At 40.6% G+C, this 21,331-nt stretch overlaps 1 protein-coding gene across 5 annotated transcripts in view; it reads left to right on the top strand.

Annotated features, from left to right (window-relative positions):
• The window catches only part of MTAP (methylthioadenosine phosphorylase), a 56,718-nt gene that overhangs the window by 21,487 nt on the left and 13,900 nt on the right, over positions 1-21,331 (top strand). For all 5 annotated transcript variants that reach the window (XR_007146517.1, XR_007146516.1, XR_007146518.1 and 2 more), the window contains exons 5-6: positions 13,072-13,174; positions 18,001-18,240. Coding sequence is in view for 2 of the 5 variants with exons in the window: in XM_047831324.1 (XP_047687280.1) it covers positions 13,072-13,174; positions 18,001-18,240 (343 nt within the window). In the remaining 3 variants the exon portion in view is untranslated. The remainder of the gene's footprint in view (positions 1-13,071; positions 13,175-18,000; positions 18,241-21,331) is intronic.

Here is a 21,331-nt window from a genome sequence, read left to right as displayed (position 1 = left end):
TGAGATAACGCTCAGGAGGGAGGTGCCGCCTGGCAGGCTGGTAGCTTGGTCAAGGACAGTGTAGAAGAGGGGAGTGGACGGAAGCCGGAGACAAAGGAGGGGCGCTTGATTGCCTGTTGGGGAGAGCACAGAGTTCTGATACTAGAGACTGGGTAGCTGGGTGACATCATTTTCACCCTTCCTGTGCATGCACCACAAATGATCCACCCTGGTAAACTCAGCACCATCTAGTGGAGAACAGAGCCATTGTACCAAACCCCATCCAACTGTGCCAACTGTGCTCTAGAGGAACACCACACGTCTCTGCCTGCTTAGTTTAGACCATAAAGTGCTTCATAGTTTGACTTCCAAGAGAAACTGGACATAATTCCAATCATATTTCATTCTGTTGGTCCATCTATTGAATTTTTTTTTCTTCTCTTATTCTTGAATACATAAAGAGAAAAACTTATTTTTATTTTCCATATTAATAAAAATTTTTCTTTAATTTTTTCTACTATACTTTTACTTTTTTGTAAATTTTTTTTTTTTTTTTAATTTTTTTTTTTTTTTTTTAACGTTTATTTATTTTTGGGACAGAGAGAGACAGAGCATGAACGGGGGAGGGGCAGAGAGAGAGGGAGACACAGAATCGGAAACAGGCTCCAGGCTCTGAGCCATCAGCCCAGAGCCCGACGTGGGGCTCGAACTCACAGACTGTGAGATCGTGACCTGGCTGAAGTCGGACGCTCAACCGACTGCGCCACCCAGGCGCCCCTGTAAATTTTTTAGTTCTATTTTACTTCGTCATTCCATTTTATTCTTTTTTATTGTATTTATGTTTTTAAATTTTCAAACGTTTTCCTTTTTTCCTTTTTTTTTTTCCTCCCTTTTTTCTCTATTCTGTCCAGCTTCTTTCAACAACTAGACCAAAACACACCTAGGATCTTCAGTTCTTTATTTGATTTTGTGGTGCTTTTAATTTTTCCATTTTTATTTTATTAATTCTTTTTCTTCCTCCAAAATGACAAAATTCACCCCAAAAGAAAGACCAGGAAGAAATGACAGTCAGGGACTTAATCAGCACAGATACAAGCAAGATGTCTGAACCAGAATTTAGAATCATAATAATAAGAATACTAGCTAGGGTTGAAAAAAACATAGAATCCCTTTCTGCAGAGACAAAAGAAGTAAAATCTAGTCAGGACAAAATTAGAAATGCTATAACTGAGATGCAATCTCGAACTGATGTCACAAGGGCAAGGATGAATGAAGCAGAACAGCGTATCAGCAATATAGAAGACAAATATATGTAGAATAATGAAGCAGAACAAGAGGGAAACTAAGGCAAAAGAGCATGATATAAGAATTAGAGAACTCAGTGACTCATTAAAAAGGAGTAACATCCGAATCATAGGGGTACTAGAAGATGAAGAGAGAGAAAAAGGGGTAGAAGGCTTATGTGAGCAAATCATAGCAGAAAACTTTACTAACCTGGGGAAAGACACAGACATCCAAATTCAGGAAGCACAGAGAACCCCCTTTAGATTCAACAAAACCCAATCATCAACAAGGCATATCATAGTCAAATTCACAAAATACACAGACAAGGAAAGAATCATGAAAGCAGCAAGGGAAAAAGAGTCCTTAACCTACAAGGGAAGACAGATCAGATTTGCAACAGACCTGTCTACAGAACTTGGCAGGCCATAAAGGAGTGGCAGGATATATTTATTGTGCTGAATCAGAAAAATATGTAGCCAAGAATTATTTATCCATCAAGGCTGTCATTCAAAATGGAAGGAGAGATAAAAAAAATTCCCAAACAAAAACTAAAGGAGTTTGTGACCACTAAACCGGCCCTGTAAGAAATTTTAGGGGGGAACTCTAAGGGGAGAAAAGATGAAACAAAACAAAACAAAAAAGCAATAAAGACTAGAAATGACCTGAGATCAGCACCAGAAACTCCCAACTCTACAGGCAACATAATGGCAATAAATTCATATCTTTCAGTACTCACTCTAAATATCAATGGACTAAATGCTCCAATCAAAAGACATAGGGTAACAGAATGGATAAGAAAAGAAAATTCATCTATATGTTGTTTATAAGCAACCCATTTTAGACCTAAAGACACCTGCAGATTGGAAGTAAGGGGATGGAGAATCATCTATCATGCTAATGGTTGCCAAAAGAAAGCCATAGTAGCCATACTTATATCAGACAATCTAGATTTTAAAATGAAGACTAACGAGATAAAGAAGGGCATTTTATCATGATTAAGGAGTCTATCCACCAAGAAGATCTAACCATTGTAAACATTTATGCTCCAAATGTTGGAACCCCCAAATTTATAAATCAGTTAATCACAAACATACAGAAACTCATTGATAATAATACCATAATAGTAGGGGACTTCAATACCCTACTTACAGCAATGGACAGATCACCTAAACAGAAAATCAGCAAGGAAACAGCTTTGAATGACACACTGGACCAGATGGACTTAGCAGATATTATTCAGAACATTCCATCCTGAAGCAGCAGAATATACATTCTTCTTGAGTATTCTCCAGAATATATCACATATTGGAACACAAATCAGCCCTCAACAAGTACAAAAAGACTGAGATCATACCATGCATATTTGAGATCACAACACAATGAAACTTGAAATCAAACACAAGAAAAAATGTGGAAGACAACAAATACTTGGAGACTAAAGAACATCCTAGTAAAGAATGAATGGGCTAACCAAGAAGTTAAAAAGGAAATTAAAAAGTACATGGAAGCCAATGAAAATGATAACACCACAACTCAAAACCTGTGGGATGCAGCAAAGGCAGTCATAAGAGGGAAGTATATCCAGGAAGCAATCCAGGCCTTCCTAAAGAAGGAAGAAGGGTGTCAGATACACAAGTTAACCTTAAACCTTGAAGAGCTGGAAAAAGAACAGCTAATAAAACCCCAAACCAGCAGAAGATGGGAAATAATAAAGATTAGAACAGAAATCAATGCTAACAAAACCAAAAGAAACTGTAGAACAGTCAGTGAAACCAGGAGCTGGTTCTTTGAGAGAATTAAAAACATCGATAACCCCCTAGCCACTTTGATCAAAAAGAAAAAAAGACCCAAATAAATGAAATCAAGAATGAAAGAGGAGATATCACAACCAACACTGCAGAAATACAAACAATAAGAGAATATTATGAGCAATTATACATCAAGAAATTGGGCAATGTGGAAGAAATGGACAAATTCCTAGAAACATAAGCTACCAAAACTGAAACAAGAAGAAATAGAAAATTTGAACAGACCATAACCAGTAAAGAAATCAAATTAGTAATCAGAAGTTTTCCAAAAACAAAAGTCCACGTCTTTCCAGGGGAATTCTCCTAAACATTTAAAGAAGGGGCGCCTGGGTGGCTCAGTTGGTTAAGCGACTGACTTCAGCTCAGGTCATGATCTCACAGTTCGTGGGTTCGAGCCCCATGTCGGGCTCCTTGCTGACAGCTCAGAGCCTGGAGCCTGCTTCAGATTCTGTGTCTCCCTCTCTCTCTGCCCCTTCCCCGTTCATGCTCTGTCTCTCTCTGTCTCTCAATAATAAATAAAAATGTTAAAAAAAATTAAAAAAAAAACATTTAAAGAAGAGTTAACACCTATTTTTTTGAAGTTGTTCCACAAAATAGAAATGGAAGGAAAACTTCCAAACTCATTCTATGAAGCCATCATTACCTTGATTCCAAAACCAAAGACTCCACTAAAAAGTAGAACTACAGACTAATTTCCCTGATAAACATGGATGCAAAAATCCTCAACAAGATACTAGCCAACCGGATCCAACAATACATTAAAAAAATTACTCATCATGAGCAAGTGGGATTTATACCTGAGATGCAGGGCTGTTTCAATATCTGCAAAACAAGCAATGTGATATATCCTATCAATAAAAGGACAAGAACAATATAATCCTCTCAATAAATGCAGAGAAAGCATTTGACAAAGTGTAGCATCCTTTCTTGATAAAAAAAAAAACCTCAGGAAGGTAGGGATAAAGGGATCATACCTCAAGATCTTAAAAGCCATATATGGAAGACCCACCACTAATATCATTCTCAATGGGGAAAAACTGAGCACTTTCCCCCTAAGGTCAGGGAAGGACAGATATGTCCACTCTCACCACTGTTATTCAACATAGTATTTGGAAGTCCTAGCCTCAACAATCAGACAACACAAAAGAATAAAAGGCATCTGATACAGCAAGGAGGAAGTCAAACACTCTTTGCAGACAACATGATACTCTATGTGGAAAACCCAAAAGATGCCACCAAAAACTGCTAGAACTGATCCATGAATTCAGCAGTCACAGGATATAAAATCAATGCACAGAAATTGCTTTCATTTCTATACATCAATAATGAAGCAACAAAAAGAAATCAAGGAATCAATCCCATTTACAATTGCACCAAAACCCATAAAATACCTAGAAATAAACCTAACCAAGGAGGTAAAAAATCTATACACTGAAGACTATAGCAAGCTTATGAAAGTAATTGAAGACACAAAAAAATGGAAAAATATTCCAGGCTTATGGATTGGAAGAACAAATAGTGTTAAAATATCAATAGTATCCAAAGCAATCTACATATTTAATACAATTGCTATCAAAATAACACTAGCATTCTTCACAGAGCTAGAACAATCTTAAAATTTGTATGGAACCAGAAAAGTCCCTGAATAACCAAAGCAATCCTGAAAACCAAAGCTGGAGGCATCACAATCCCGCACTTCAAGATGTATTACAAAGCTGTAATCATCAAGACAGTATGGTACTGGCACAAAAACAGACACTCAGATCAATAGAACAGAATAGAGAACGCAGAAGTGGACCCACAGATGTGTATGGCCACCTAATCTTTGACAAAGCAGAAAGAATATTCAGTGGAATGTAGACAGTCTCTTCAGCAAGTGGTGCTGGGGAAACTGGACAGTGACATGTAGAAAAATGAACCTGGACCACTTTCTTACACCATACACAAAAATTAACTCAAAATGGATGAAAGACCTAAACGTAAGACAGGAAGCCATCAAAATCCTTGAAGAAAGCAGGCAAAAACCTCTGACCTTAGCTGCAGCAACTTCTTACTTAACATGTCTCTGGAGGCAAGGGGAACAAAAGCAAAAATGAACTATTGGGACCTCATCAAGATAGAAAGCTTCTGCACAGGGAAGGAAACAATCAGCAAAACTAAAAGGCAACCAAGGGAATGGGAGAAGATATTTACAAATGACATATCAGATAAAGGGTTAGTATCCAAAATCTACAAAGAATTTATCCCAACTCAACACCCAAGAAATAATCCAGTGAAGAAATGGGCAAAAGACATGAATAGACACTTTTCCAAAGAAGATATCCAGATGGCTAAGAGACACATGAAAAAATGCTCAACATCACTCATCATCAAGGAAATACAAATTAAAACTACAATGAGATACCACCTCACACCAGTCAGAATGGCTAATATTAACAACTCAGGCAACAACACATGTTGGCGAGGACCTGGAGAAATAGGAACCCTTTTGTACTGCTGGTGGGAATGCAAACTGGTAGAGCCTCTCTGGAAAAGAGTAAGGATGTTCCTCAAAAAATTAAAGATAGGGGTGCCTGGGTGGCTCAGTCGGTTAAGTGTCTGACTTCGGCTCAGGTCATGATCTCGCTGTCTGTGAGTTCTAGCCCCGCGTCGGGCTCTGTGCTGACAGCTCAGAGCCCAGAACCTCCTTCAGATTCTGTGTCTCCTCCTCTCTCTGCCCCTCCCATGCTCATGCTCTCTGTCTCTCAAATGTTAAAAAAAATTTAAAAAAAAATTAAAGATAGAACTACCCTATGACCCAGCATTACACTACTAGGTATTTATCCAAAGGATACAGTTGTGCTATTTTGAAGGGGCCACATGTGCCCCCAATGTTTATAGCAGCACTTTTGACAATAGCCAAAGTATAAAAAGAGCCCAAATGTCCTTTGACAGATGAATGGATAAAGAAGAAGTGGTATATATGTACAATGGAATATTCCTCAGCAGTCAAAAAGAATGAAATCTTGCCGTTTGCAGTTACATGGATTGAACTAGAGGGTATTATGCTAAGTGAAGTCATAGACAAATATCATATGATTCCGCTTATATGTGGAATTTAAGATACAGAACAGATGAACATAAGGGAAGGGAAGCAAAAATAATGTAAAAATAGGGAGGGGGACAAAGAGACTGTTATATACAGAGAACAAACTGAAGGTTGCCAGAGGGGTTGTGGGTCAGGGAATGGGCTAAATGGGCAAGGGGCATTAAGGATGACACTTGTTGGGATGAGCACTGGGTGTTATACATAGGGGATGAATCACTGGAATCTACTCCTGAAATCATTATTGCACTATATGCTAACTAACTTGGATGTAAATTTAAAGAAATAAATAAAATTAAAAAAAAGAAAAAGCTCTTGTAGAAGACCTCAGCTCTTCCTGTAATTTGATGTAATTTTTTCCTAGTTCCTTTTGTCATCGATGCCAATGATCTTTGACATATATCTGGTCACCTTTGTGATAGTTTCTTCCATTGCCTTTGTGCTTAGTATCCCTGCCCATTTCCCTCTCCCCAGTGAGTTATTAATGTTTATAAATGATTATAAACATGAAGTTATTTCTGTGTAATTCTGAAGTGAAATAAAATATTAAGCTCCTCCCACATGTCAGGTGCTGTTAGGTCCTGGATAATTAACTCACATAGTTATTGCTGGTAGAGATTGTTAGAACTCTTCTTAAAAGGCAGTCTGGGGGTGCCTGGGTGGCTCGGTCGGTTAAGCGTCCAACTTCCGCTCAGGTCATGATCTCGCGGTCCGTGGGTTTGAGCCCCGCGTGGGACTCTGTGCTGACAGCTCAGAGCCTGGAGCCTGTTTCAGATTCTGTGTCTCCCTCTCTCTGACCCTCCCCCGTTCATGCTCTGTCTCTCTCTGTCTCAAAAATAAATAAACGTTAAAAAAAAAAATTAAAAAAAAAAAGGCAGTTTGACTTCTTATTAAGGTTTAAAGTATGCATGTCTTTCCAACCAGCCTTTCCCTTTTGTAGTTTGCAGTCCTAAGAATAAAAGCAGCAAAGTTTTCTAGACACATACCAGGATATATGTATATTGTTTCCTGGGTGAGCAGCCTAAAGCAGTGGTTGACAGCCATCCTGTGGAATGTCGTGAAGTTGCAAACAGGATCTTGTAAAGCTACATACATTGACCTGGAGTGGTGTCCATGATACTTTACAGCAAAACAAAGCTGCTTTTGTAGTCATAACATGTTCCTAGTACTGCTAATTATCACAGCACTGGAAAGCATCTCGTACAGATGAGAAAACTGAGACCCAAAGAGATTGTTACTCACCACCTGTGTCGGAGTCGAGATTTTTGTTCTTGGCTACTGCTCTGCATCCTCTGTTTAGCAAGACCTCATGAAAAGTCCAGAATAAGAAGGGAAACTGTTAGCTATTTATTGAGCAGTATTGCCTCCTCATTGGGATATAAACATCATTGGGTTTTCTCCTTTTCTGTAGCACCATAAGCACTCATTAGATCAGAGCAATAGTGGGATCTTAATGACCTTTGTCCAAATTTAGAAGGTTTCGGTTTCTTCTGATTAATAGAGCAGACTCCGTCGTGGCCTAATTTGTTGCCATTCACATCAGAATTTCCTCTACTTCTACCCACTGCAGTTTTAAATACTATCTTGCTTTCCCCGTGTGCCCTACCTTTCTTTTCCAGATAAGAACCCTTGACCCAAGTCTTCTAGGATTTGATCCTTCACTTATAAACGTGCTCATGACAATGCTGTTCACAAATATGTGTGTGTACACCTACACACATATATACTCCTAGAAATTGAGAAGGCTCATTCTTAATCCTGTTGATCTTAAAATTATGCATGTTTCCTAAGATATAAATAACCCTTCTGATTTAATCAGTTGGTGACTTGGCCCCTTTTTTTTTTTTTTGCCATCTTCACCTGTTTGTATACTTTTCAGATTTTTAATTTAAATTGTCTCTGGTGTTGTAATATGTGCTAAAACTAAAATGCTATCCAAGTCTTGTGTTTTAAAGCGTTTAAAGAGTAATGCATATTTGTAACGGAATAAAATGAAAATAGTAGAGGAGAGCATATGGTAGAAAGTGACACCCTCCTATGTTTCCAGTGGGTGTATGCCTTGCTACAGCCCTTTGAAAAGCAGTTTGGTAAGATCTATTAAACTTCAAAAGTGTGTGGCCTTTGACTGAAACAGTTCCTTTTCTTGGTTTTTTGAGAACTGTGTACAAGGTAGCTCATGCAGAGATACTGGTTGTACCCTTTTTAATTACCCATTTTTTGTATAATAAATATACTGGCCTATCTGTGGCTTTCTATTTAGCACTTTAAACAAATAGATTTTTATGTCCTGATCTAGAAAAATCGTCGAGATGTACCATTAACTAAAAAAAAGAGATATTGTTAACTAAATCAAGCATTTTGTGAGTCCGTATTATATACATTTATATATTCTTTAACACAAAGAAAATACGTTTGTATGACTGTAGGAATTCTAGAAAAAGAAGTTTTTCTTTTTATTCTATTCTAGTTCACAACATGCGGTTTTCCCTTTTCACCATCTCTTAGCTTTCCATGCCTGTAGTCAGATATCATCACGTTCTTCCTAACAGCTATACACTCTTCCATTGTTGGGTATGTGATTTATTTAAGTTGCCTTCTAAGTGAGAAATTTGTTTTCAGTTTCCTGTTTGTATTAACTGGTTCAGTTAACATTGGTGTGTCCAGTTATCTTTGTATTTGTGTGAACATCCCTATAGGATAAATTGCTAGCACAGCTTCTGGGCGTCAAGGTGGCTGTGACAGACCTACATAGAACACCTCCACTTTCCCTCAGAGCCCAGGCTGTAATGAAGAGGGACTGGGAGGTTTTTTTGTTTCATTTTGGTTTCTCAGAAACTGAGTTTGTCTCTGCCCATGCACATTATCGTTTGGATATCTTTTAAGTGATGTGGGTGAAATCATTTCCCCAAAGCCATGCTCCTTATGAGTAGTTGTTGACCCTGCTTTGCCAGTTTATTAATTGACTCATGTTCCTGCATGCTGAGCCTGCTGGGGACATGTGCCTCCTCAGAGATGTGCAGTTAGGTTTGCTTCTGCTGTAGGACAAGTTGTTTGCAACTCAGCATTTCTTCAAAGGAAAATTATTAACAAATGACTGTCTTATGGCTGATTTAAGAGTCTTGATTCAGAAACAACCTACCAGTCCGCTTTTTCTAGGCTTTTCCCTATTCTGTGTGTGAAAGTGCCCAGTGTTCTCTCCTTGGCAGTCTTGAAGTCATTTTTCTTGCCAGTACACAACACAATTTTGCCTCCTTCACTCTACCATGGGCAGTTTTTTGTTTGTATGTACACGTAACGTCTCTTAGCACGTATCTGGGTTTGATAGCCTCACACGGTTTTTTGTGCACCTTTGCCTTGAGGTCCACACCCACGTCAGGCTCTGAGGTTGGCACGTGGCAAGTACAGAAGTAGATTTTCCCTGAACAGTAGTTGCTAGTGCTGAGTACTTGCTTCATGTGTCTCATTCAGTCTTCACATCAACCTTGGAAGGCAGGTGGTATTACTTACTTCTCATTCTGAATATGAGAAAACAGATAAAAACTGAGGTACATAGACATCAGATTGACTTTCCTAGAGGCATAGAGTTATTGAGTAAGCAGTAAAGCCAGCCAGATCAGTCACTTCAAGAGTCTTTCTGCCAGGTGGGGTCCTAAGCTAGTGGGGAAGTGAAATGATAGTCCTCTTGCCTAGCTGGGAAGGTTTGCTAACTGTAGCAAGAGTTGGGACAGCCTTCAGCGTCATTTCTTTATTACTTGCAGAAACCAGAACTCAGTTGACTGTATCTTAAACCATGTGAGCATATGTATTAGTGTCCTGTTGATGCTGTAACAAATTACAGTTGACCCTTAAACAACATGGGGGCTAGGAGTGCTGACTCCTGTTGAGTTGAAAGCCCATGTATAATTTTTAACCTCCCCAAAACTTAACTACTAATAGTCTACTGTTGACCAGAAGGCTTTGATAACAGTCATTTAACATGAATTTTATCTGGTATATGTATTATGTACTATAGTCTTACCATAAAGTAAGCTACAGAAAAGAAGGTGTCATTAAGAAAATTCTAAGGAAGGGGCGCCTCGGTGGCTTAGTCTGTTGAGGATCTGACTCTTGATTGTGGCTCAGGTCATGATCTCACAGTTTACAAGCGTAAGCCCCATGTGCTTATAGCGTGGAGCCTGCTTAGGATTCTCTGCCGCGCGCATGCGCGCGTTCTCTCTCTCTCTCTCTCTCTCTCTCTCTCTCTCTCTCTCTCTGTCAAAACTAAATAAATAAAAACATTTAAAAAAAGAAAATCATAAAGAAAATACATGTATATACTTTACTGTACTTATCAAAGAAAATGTAATCCACTCTTGTCCCCTATGATTGTAAACCCCCATTGCCCTTGGTCAGCATTTCCTTCAGCATTAATCATGCCTTATTTTATGCTGGACAGGAGTATTGCTATTTATAGCAATTGAAGTTTAGGTCATTAAATGTTTCATTGAATGTACTGACACTTAAGTTATGTGAAACACCACGGATAGGTGGGCAGGCTGTGTGAAGCAAGGTATTTCTCATTTGCTCCTTTCTTTGCTGGATCTCGACAGCCTAGCCCTGAAACTATTGGAAATATTAGTATTAAAGTCTTCATTTCCTCCTCAGGGCTGTCCCCTTCACTTGCCCCTGCAGGCTTGAGTGCTCTGAGGCTCCAGCCTCAACCACAGCTTCTCCTTGGTGCTGGCTCTCTGTTCCATCTCCAGCCCAGACCTCACTCCTGAGCTGCTGGCATTTGTCTGGACATCTTGATTGACTTAATCCTCATAATACCTGTATAAATGGGTGGATAAACTACATTTTATGATTGGAAATGGAAAATCAAAAAGATACGGCAGTTTGCTCTAAGCCATATAGCTAGTGGTTAAAGAGCTTTATTTAAAGTGAAAAATGTAAGGGGCGCCTGGGTGGCTCAGTCGGTTGAGCGTCCGACTTTGGCTCAGGTCATGATCTCATGGTCCGTGAGTTCCAGCCCCGCGTCGGGCTCTGTGCTGATGGCTCAGAGCCTGGAGCCTGTTTCAGATTCTGTGTCTCCCTCTCTCTCTGCCCCTCCCCCGTTCATGCTCTGTCTCTCTCTGTCTCAAAAATAAATAAACGTTAAAAAATAAATTAAAAAATAAATAAAGCAAAAAATGTAAAATCTTCCACTTGACAGAGGAAATGAAAACTATAGTTAATAATATCACATGTATATGACATAACATAAAGCATAACTAATACATGTTTTGTCTTAAGATAGAAGTTCAGAACAGAGAGGAGTGATTAGGCAAAGAAAGGGTAGCAATAGAGGAGAGAGGGACAGAGATACGGTGTGGGTTCTATTGTGTGGACATTGGGGTATAGCTGCTAGAGGTTTTTGTGGCCCTGTTTTTGTACTCGATCATGGTTGTAAATGGGGATATTGCTAATACTTGACTCATGGAAGGCAGATACCAAGCCAGAGCTGGAGTACGTGGCACCATTTTATTGGTTAGTTTTACAAAAAGAGAAAAGCCTCTGTTTATATGGGCTGGAACAGTCATTTGACCTGTTCTTCAACCCCATCTGGAATTGCTTTGGGGTTAACTTGGCCTTCCCCTGAGACACATGACAAAAGGTTGGGAGGAGTACAGGCTAGGTTTTCATCCCTGCAAAGCACGGAGGCCTCCTTACTGAGCCAGGTGGCTTTGGTGCCAGCTAGTGTCCCTGTTTGGTATGTGACAGGATGAAAGTAACAGATTAATTTTGGTAGGCGGACCCACCAGCTGTATAAACTGAACCAGTATATTCTCCATGCCGTTTCCTTCTCTCCCGTCCCCGGAAGTAGATATTAAGTGATCTACCTTCCCCTGTTTTCCCTTGGTCTGGCCCTCTTGAGCCCTCCCCTCTGTAGGAAAGATGAAGAGTCTCTTTCCTGTATTACTCATGAGTTCAAGTTGAGAACAATATAAAGGACATAGAAAGTGCTTTATTCTGAAAACTTCGGGTGAAAATTGCAGGGTGATTTGGCTCTGGCTCTGGGTTAATTTTAACCTCTTCTTTGTGGATTCAAAAATGTTTTACCAAAAAGTTGAACTAAGAGAGTTCAGAACTAATTATGATGGGTAGAGCAACAAGCTAAATGGGGTGGCAAAGAGATTCCCAAAAGTGGAGCAGGACAAATGGCTGCTTTTTCAGTGGGCCAAAGGCATGAAAAAATAAGATTGGGGGTAGAGGGCAGAAATTACTTTCATTAGAGACAGGTCAATCAAATGCAAGTTTAGGACCTCATCTGGAACTTGAAACTAAAAAAGCATTTGCTTAAAAAAAAAAAAAAGGGGACATTTTTGAGGGCATCAAGGAAATTTGCATGTGGTCTGTGTATTAGTTGGTGCTGAGGAATTAATTTTAATCAGATGTGATAATGACATTGCAGTGAAAAGTACACATATTTTGGTCCATCTAATGAGGGGTAAAATGACAAAGTCTGAGATTTGCAATCATGGAAAAGCTAACAGATGAGGCAAGCTTGACAACATTTGAATTGTTGAATCCAGGTGATGGATATATATGGGGTTCACTGTACAGTCCTCTACATCTACAATGATTGGGAATTTTATAGTGACTTCTTAAGTGGTTTACCCAGCCTCCCAAGCCCAAAGTTGAGCTGTGCCTACAGTCCACTTTGGTTGTCCTGTCATAGTCACCAGACCTGGTGGGAAGCATTTTGCCACCAACCCAGAGCCAAAAAAGCCAAATACCATTCCAGAGTGGCTTTTCCGATAGTTGCCTTCACCATATCCAGAGCTATTGATTCTGGAGCAGGCACCAAGATGCTGACCTAGATAAAGTTGATTCACCAGCCTCCAGAGGATGGAGTGATGGCTTTTAAAAAAAATTTTTTTTCACTTTATTTTATAGGACCACCATAAGGCCTCAGACCTTCTATGATGGAAGTCATTCCTGTGCCAGAGGAGTATGCCATATTCCCATGGCTGAGCCGTTCTGCCCCAAAACGAGAGAGGTTTGTAGTCTTCCTAGAAGGTGTGCTAAAATAAGTTGTAAGGGCTTGGGGTGGCATCTAGAGTTAGACTAATTGGCTAAGCACATGGTCCCTCTTCCACCTCTCAAGCTTGCTTCTTGGGCAAGGTTTCACGAAGAGTTTCTCTGTGTCAGTAATGCCTCTCAGTCATTTATAAGCTGAATCACTCAAAGTTGCAAGCTACTTTTTATAGGACTTGATTTTGCTGTCAGAAAACCTTTTTTTAAGTTTATTTATTTTGAGAGAGAGGGTGCATGTGCGCACAAGCAGGGAAGGAGCAGAAAGAGGGAGAGAGAGAATCCCAAGCAGGCCCTGAGCTGTCCACATGGAGCCCGACTCAGGGCATGATCCCATAACCATGAGATCATGACCTGAGCTGAAACCATGAGTCGGATACTTAACTGACTGAACCACCCTGGTGGCCCAGAATACCTTTTAAATAATTTAGTGTAGGACAGCGTATTAGTCAAGGATGTATAGTCTAGAACAAGATTACCTTGGTTCTTGGATCAAACCTCTGCTCTTCTGCTTAGTTGTGTTTTGTTGGACAAGTTACTTAATGCCTCTGAGCCTCAGTTTCCCCATTTGGAAAATGAAGATAATGATAACATGTACCTGTTAGAAATGTGTGAGGGATAGATAGGTTATTACTCATAAAGTGCTTTGAACTATACCTGTTATGAGACATCCAATGAGTGGGAACTGCTTTTATGAATTAAGTTATTAGTGATAATCTGTAAATTGTCACATTGGCATCATTGACTTTTAAGATGAGTTTGGCTATTACTGTCTAGCCTCCTTTCCAGGATTATAGTAAAATCTCAGAACTACGGGGTTAGCCCTACAAATGCCAGTGGAAGTACCTAACCATGCCACTCATTCAGATAATTTCAACACCTACATATGGAAAGTAGAAGAACTTTTATGTTCAACCCTGCATAATTGTGTAAAAATAGGTTCCTTGTGGTTAATAGCAAGGGCATCTTAACCTCACTGTGATCTCAAAATTCTAGAATCTTAAACCAGGAGTTGCGGGGGATCGGGGGGCAGGGAAGCCATTTCAGATATACCACTGCTTGTTGGTTCCCTCTGATTTCTGTGAAAGTAATTTTTTATTTGTTTTTAAAAAATGGAAGGTTAAGTTTGTATTTTTGTATTTGGATGTATATGTTTCTGGGTAGTTAGCAGCAGAATATATCAAAATGTTGGTGCTAGTCTTCCCTCTGAAACACAGATCTGTCCACATAATGAATTTGTTTTCCAGGGTTAATTAGATGTATATAAAATTGTCATCCATTTCCAAATGGGGGCAGCTTGGGAAGAAACAGACTAGGGAGAGATATGCTTGAGATCTTGTCCCACAGAGAAAACACTGATTTACAGTACTAGGAGTAGAGGTAGGGTAAGGGAAATACTAATGATGTCTTCAGAACTCATGCAAATGTGGTGGCTTGGTGATAGTTTCCAGTAACAGAGTTTGGCCTCCCTTGAGACCACATTAACTCAGCAGTTATTGGTCTAGCCAAGTCAAGGGACCCCCCCAACATTTAGAGTGCTAGGAAAGGCAGTTTAAGAAAATGGGAAAGGGGTGCCTAGGTGGTTCAGGCAGGTGAGCGTCCAATTCTTCATTTCAACTCAGGTCATGATCCCAGGGTTGTGGGATGGAGCCCCCACGTTAGGCTCCACACTGAATGTTGAGCCTGCTTGGGATATTCTCTCTCTCCCTCTCTCCCACTCTCTCCCTCTCCCCATTCCCACCCCCCTCCTCTTGTGCATGTTCTCTAACTAAAAAAAAAAAAAAGAAAAAGAAAAAGAAAAAAAAAAGAAAAATAAGCCTTTGGAATATAACTTTATTCCTACATACTCTGAGAGATTTGTAAATATTGTCCAGAAATGTAAAGAGTAGATGGTGCTGCCCCTTGGTAATTATTACTTTAACTTTGAACATTCACATGACTTTTCATGTACTGATGAGGAAGGATTGTCAAGGTGAATTGTCAAGTGGCAAACAAGGTGTGAACAATGGTTGTACTGCTCTACCACTTGTGTTATATATAAAGAGGTAAATATGAAAATATTTACATGCAAATAGAGTCTTTTTGGAAAACTGACCCAAAAAACTTGTGATTTCCCTTGGGGAGGTGAATTGGCTCACTAGGACGTGGGTGGAAAAAATACTTGTCACAGAATAATATCCTTTTGTAGTGTTTATCTTTTGTCCCATGTCACTTCTACCCCCAAAATATTTTCACTTCATGTTGTTTTAGGAGGTAATCTGAAGACACAGTCTTTGGAAGTTCTAACACATAAGATATATTTAGCTTGGTGATCTAATATTGCTGATAATATTTGAAGGATGGTGGTAGGTTCAGGAATTCCATCATGATTGCTCAAAACATGTAAATGAAAGCATCTTGACCTCAGACCCAGAGATCTCTCAGTCAGCCTGTGGTTTGTATCTCTGGTACATAGTGTTGGAGTTCTCTGTTCTTGTGGGGGGTGCAAAGTGACGAGACCCCAGGGTCTGTCACTGTAGCTGGCCCACACCCAAAGAAGCCTTCTCTTCTTCCTCCTCACCATCATGCACCCACCTCCCAGAGTGACGTGAGAACTTAACACGCCATAATCCAGTGTACCAAGTGGTTGTGCTATTCCTTCACTCATCTCTAGAGGTGCTCAAGTTTGGCCAGACATACAGCTTAGGTATTCAGGATTTTAAAAGACATTTAATGAAGACAGGACTGGGCTGGCTATATCTTTTAAAAACAATTTTTTAAATGTTCATTCATTTTTGAGAGAGACACAGAGCACCAGCGGGGGAGGGACAGAGAGAGAGAGAAAAACAGAATCTGAAGCAGCCTCCAGTCTCTGAGCTGTCAGCACAGAGCCTGATGCAGGGCTTGAATTCACGAACTGGGAGATCATGACCTGAGCCGAAGTTGGATGCTCAACCATCAGAGCCACCCAGGCACCCCTAGGCTGGGTATATTCTTAATTTGGGGGTGGCGGGGGTAGGTAGGGGAAAGAGGAGTGATTTAGGCCTTTGAATTTATAACCTGTACTCTAGGGAAAAGTTTTTATTAAGCATACTCTTATTTTCAACATAATCTGGGATAAATAAACATGATATAACATCAACTGTTCACTGTCCTATGACTTGTCACGCTTCTAAATTTGGAGTTGCCAAAATTATTTAAGAAATAGGTTAATTTGCTTATGTGGTTCCGACACATGCAGGCTAGACATACTTTGGCCTAAATTGGAGACTTTATTGACATTGAGTCTCTCCATTTTATATTTAAAGCACCCCAGGAACCTTTGTCAATTATTTGGCAAACGTGTGTAGAAGGTGCCAAAATTAGCAATTGTTAGAAGACCAGTTTGGCTTTTTACACAGTGTTTACAATATGCCCAACACAGTTCTGTGATGTATATTCCTTAGCTCCTTTAACCTGCACAACACTTCTATAATACAATCTTAATTACCATTTTACAGATGAGAAAACATACAAAGATTAAGTGAATTTCTGGCAGTGCTTAAGTAGGTTAACAGTTAAGTTTAAAAGACTTAATTTTTTTTTTAGGACTTCATTTTTGTTTTTAATTAAAAAGGAATGTTGAAGCACAGGCTAGAAATTAATAACCTGAAGGTTAGATGTGCATTATTAATTAGATACTGGAAAAACTGATCAGGCTTTTAAATAATGTTTTTAGGGGCGCCTGGGTGGCTCAGTCGGTTAAGCGTCCGACTTCGGCTCAGGTCATGATCTCGCGGTCCGTGGGTTTGAGCCCCGCGTGGGGCTCTGTGCTGACAGCTCAGAGCCTGGAGCCTGTTTCAGATTCTGTGTCTCCCTCTCTCTGACCCTCCCCCATTCATGCTCTGTCTCTCTCTGTCTCAAAAATAAATAAATGTTAAAAAAAAATAATGTTTTTAAAATCCATGCATAGCCTTACCATTGAAAGAGATGCCATGATCGGGGCGCCTGGGTGGCGCAGTCAGTTAAGCGTCCGACTTCAGCCAGGTCACGATCTCGCGGTCGGGGAGTTCGAGCCCCGCGTCGGGCTCTGGGCTGATGCCTTAGAGCCTGGAGCCTGTTTCCGATTCTGTGTCTCCCTCTCTCTCTGCCCCTCCCCGTTCATGCTCTGTCTCTCTCTGTCCCAAAAATAAATAAACGTTGAAAAAAAAAATTTTTTTTAAAAAAGAAAGAGATGCCATGATAAATTTATCCCTAGAGAGAAAAAACCTGCACAGCCTCATTCTGTTTCGGTATGTTTGTGGGAGAGGCAACAGGCAAAAGAGATTATGAAGAAATCATCTTCTAGCCAAGAAAAGCTTTTACAATGATCTTTAGATTGTGTATGAAAGACCTTTCAGGAGCTTGGAAACTGTTCCTAGCATGTCTTTGAGATGTGACTAGAATCAGAACCTTAGCTCAGCCTCTGGGGTGAAGAGCTCAGACTCAAATCCATATTCACAACCCAGCTTAGTCTCTTCAAGCTGTTAAGAAATAAATGAAATTAAAGTATAAAAAGAAATGCCTAGTGTATAGAAAAAGCTCACTGTTTGCTTTTATTGCTGTAAGCCATATGTGCAAGGCGCTGGGGGAACAGGATTATGTAAGGAAGGTGAGGATCCAGGAAACACATTTCCGTGATCTCCCAGGCTCTGTCTGAGGGCCTCCAGGTACTAGCCATTTATAGAAAAATACTTAAGTAATTAACTTGTTCAACATTGGGGGAAAAAAAACAATATTAAACTGTTACTTACATTTGTATGTTTTGAGTTTGTGACTCTGTGTGTTTTCTAGGTCCTCATAGAGACTGCTAAAAAGTTAGGGCTCCGGTGCCACTCAAAAGGGACAATGGTCACAATTGAGGGACCTCGCTTTAGCTCCCGGGCAGAAAGCTTCATGTTCCGCACCTGGGGGGCGGATGTTATCAACATGACCACGGTTCCCGAGGTGGTTCTTGCTAAGGAGGCTGGAATTTGCTATGCAAGTATCGCCATGGCGACAGATTATGATTGCTGGAAGGAGCATGAGGAAGCGGTAGGTGGAATTTGCTTCTGAATATATACCACCTGGGTTTCCGGGTGCCACGAGAGCCATTGAGAGAGTGCCTTAACCATTTGTTTCTACTGTATTAGTTCCAGAAACCACCTTTCTACTGTCTTAAAGTCAGCTTTTTATATATGGTCAAATATTTTCTTTATAGTTCTCATTGGAAGATACAAAATAGGTCTCCAGAGAGAAGAACAAGACACTTCTTTCCAAGGATCAACAGTAAACAGTACATTGTAGACATGTAGGTGCAGTGGGAATTCATTTTGAGACTTGCGCCTTATTTTTTATTTTTTTAATGTTTATTTTTGAGAGAGAGAGAGAATACAAGCAGGGGAGGGACAGAAAGAGAGGGAGACACAGAATCCGAAGCAGGCTCCAGGCTCTGAACAGTCAGCACAGAGCCCGACCCAGAGCTCAAACCCATGAACCATGAGATCATGACCTGAGCAGAAGTCAGACGCTTACCCAACTGAGACACCCAGGCACCCCGAGACTTGGGCCTTATTTTAAAGGTGAAAGTGTGTTTTGGTTGTAATTTCCTTATCCTGTGCTACGGGTTGTTTGTTTTCAAAGGGAAAGACCTATTACCTCTTCCTGGTAAGAGGACTCTGTGTTCATATCTGTTTAACCTGCCATGACTGGATGGATGATACTTGGTGTAGGAATATGACAGCAGACAGTCAAGCCTGTAAGGGTCTAACATTCTGAGTTTTGGGGGGGCTTAGGGAGGAAGTACAGAGGTTAAGCAGACCAATGTAAGAAAGCTCAGGCTTACAAAGAAATAGTATGGTGAGAAGTACATATCCAGTTGACTCAACCAAGCATTTGAAGTCTGGGAAGCCTTTCTGGTGTATGTGCGGTGGGAAAGGCAGGCATGCGTGGGTGGAGTGGAGAGGAGGGAGGGAGGCAGGCAGCGCCATGTAGACTATATAAGGATTTCAGCGGGGAGGTTAGTAAGGAGTTCTGGGCAGGAAAGACGGCAAGGTCCAACTGGTATCTGAAGACACTCGACCACTTCAGTCAGGCTTCCAAAATAAATATTCTCATTGTGGAAAACTTCAAACAGCTACAAAAGTAGAGAGTCTAGTATAATGAACCCCCGGTTACCCATCACCCACCTTTCCACAGTTACCAGCTATGGCCAGTCTTGGGTCATATAAATATACCCCTACCCGCTTCTCTCTCCCCTGCCCTCATTATTTTGAGTAAATATTTTTCCAAAAGGAGTCTCTTATATTTTTTTAAATAAAATAACAAAATAACCACAATACCATTATTGTACCCCAAAATACTGATATGAATTCCTAGTGTAATCAAATATCTAGACTGTTGACATTTTCCTTCCAGTCTTCTACAACCATTCACATCAGGGTCCCTTATAACCCATACATTGCATTTGAATGATATGCCTTTTTTTGTTTTGTTTTGTTTTGCTTTGTTTTGTTTTGTTTTGTTTTGTTTTGAGAGAGAGCATGCAAGCTTGTGCAGGAAGGGTAAAGGGAGAGGGAGAGAGAATCTTAAGTAGACTCCACACTCAGCACAGAGCCCAACACGGGGTTCGATCCCACAACCGTGAGATCATGTGCTGAGCTGAAATCAAGAGTCAGACACTTAACCAACTGAGCCACCCAGGCGCCCCTGGAATAATACACCTCTTATATCTCTTTCAATCTAATATTCCCCTGTCTTTTCACTCCTTGGATTTTACTTGAAGAAACTGGATCATGTGTCTTGTCCTCTATCTCATTTTAAAATAGAGAAAGGGAGTGCTCGCTTCAGCAGCACATAGACTAAAATAGACAAAGGGACAAAAGTACAGTCAAGGAGTTTTGAAGTAAAGAACGAGTACAGGGCTGGCTGTTCTGAGCACATGTAGGGGAGCTGACATCTTCTCCAAGGTGACCCTTCCCACTGCATCAGAACTGCTTGTTTCACCGTCCATTTTCATACAAAACCGAGTAAGATATTCTTGCTGTCTGTCCATCTGTATATGGAGTTTGGGTTATACTTGAACACAGGTTCCTTGTTTTGCATCAGTAGCTTGGTGTGTAAGAGACTTCCAGATCCTGACACAGCATAATCTCTGACTTGGCAGCTCTGGTCACCTAAGGGACAGCTCAGACTTGCGGTGTTGAGAAGCTGCCTCCAATTAGCAGGAGGCTCCAGCCCCTGCCACTCCCCAAGAGCAGATTGCTTCCTGCCTGTGGCTTTCTGCTCAGTCTGGTAACATCGGTCTCCTCTGCAGAGCAAATGGTGCTTTCCTTTAATACATGAGGTTTGGAAAGCAGTCAGTTGGAGTCGCTTGAGTTGAAAGCAGAGAAACTAAGCTGGGTGTAAGTGGTAAGCTATGAAGGCAGATAACGCTGAATGCCACAAGAAAAGCATAGATGAAGTTCGCATCATCAACCAGCCATGTGTGTCACTGTGCTTTAGACCAGATGTGCAGCCTGGCGTGGTGTGAAGATCTGGGAGTTGCCTAAACCCGCTGTCAAATTCCTGTTGCTCCATTTACTTGTAAGACGGGGCAGGTTACTTGATCCATTTACTCTTCTGTGGGATGGAGCCAAAAGTGAGGGGGGGAGGTGTATATAGTTTTGACCTTGCAGGATTTCTGGGAGAATTAAACCAAATGATACATGTTGAGCAAGTACCATAGTGCTGGCTCCTATGCAGGGGTGGTCATCGGATGGCAGCTATGACGGAGGGGGGTGCAGAAGTGTGAAGAAAACTTGACATTTGAGCTAGACATTAAACAGAGGATTTAGAGGGGCGCCTGGGTGGCTCAGTCGGTTAAGCCTCTGACTTCGGCTCAGGTAGTGATCTCATGGTCATAAGATCGAACCCCACATTGGGCTTTGCAGAGCCTGTTTGGGATCCTCTCTTTCTCCCCCTCTCTGCCCCTCCCTTGCTCTAGCTCTTACTTGCTCTTTCTCAAAAATAAATAATAAACTTTAAACAGAGGGTTAGATTTTATTATGAGGAGGTTAGTAGAGTGGGCATTTTGGGTAGAACCCAACATTAGGAACAAAGAAAAGAGAGGTCAGAGTCTATATAGAAATATCAGTCAAAAGGAAAA

The sequence above is a fragment of the Prionailurus viverrinus genome, chromosome D4 (assembly GCF_022837055.1).
Source record: "Prionailurus viverrinus isolate Anna chromosome D4, UM_Priviv_1.0, whole genome shotgun sequence".
NCBI lineage: Eukaryota > Metazoa > Chordata > Mammalia > Carnivora > Felidae > Prionailurus > Prionailurus viverrinus.
Note: the sequence above shows the minus strand (reverse complement) of the source record. Positions and strands in the feature narration are given on the sequence as shown.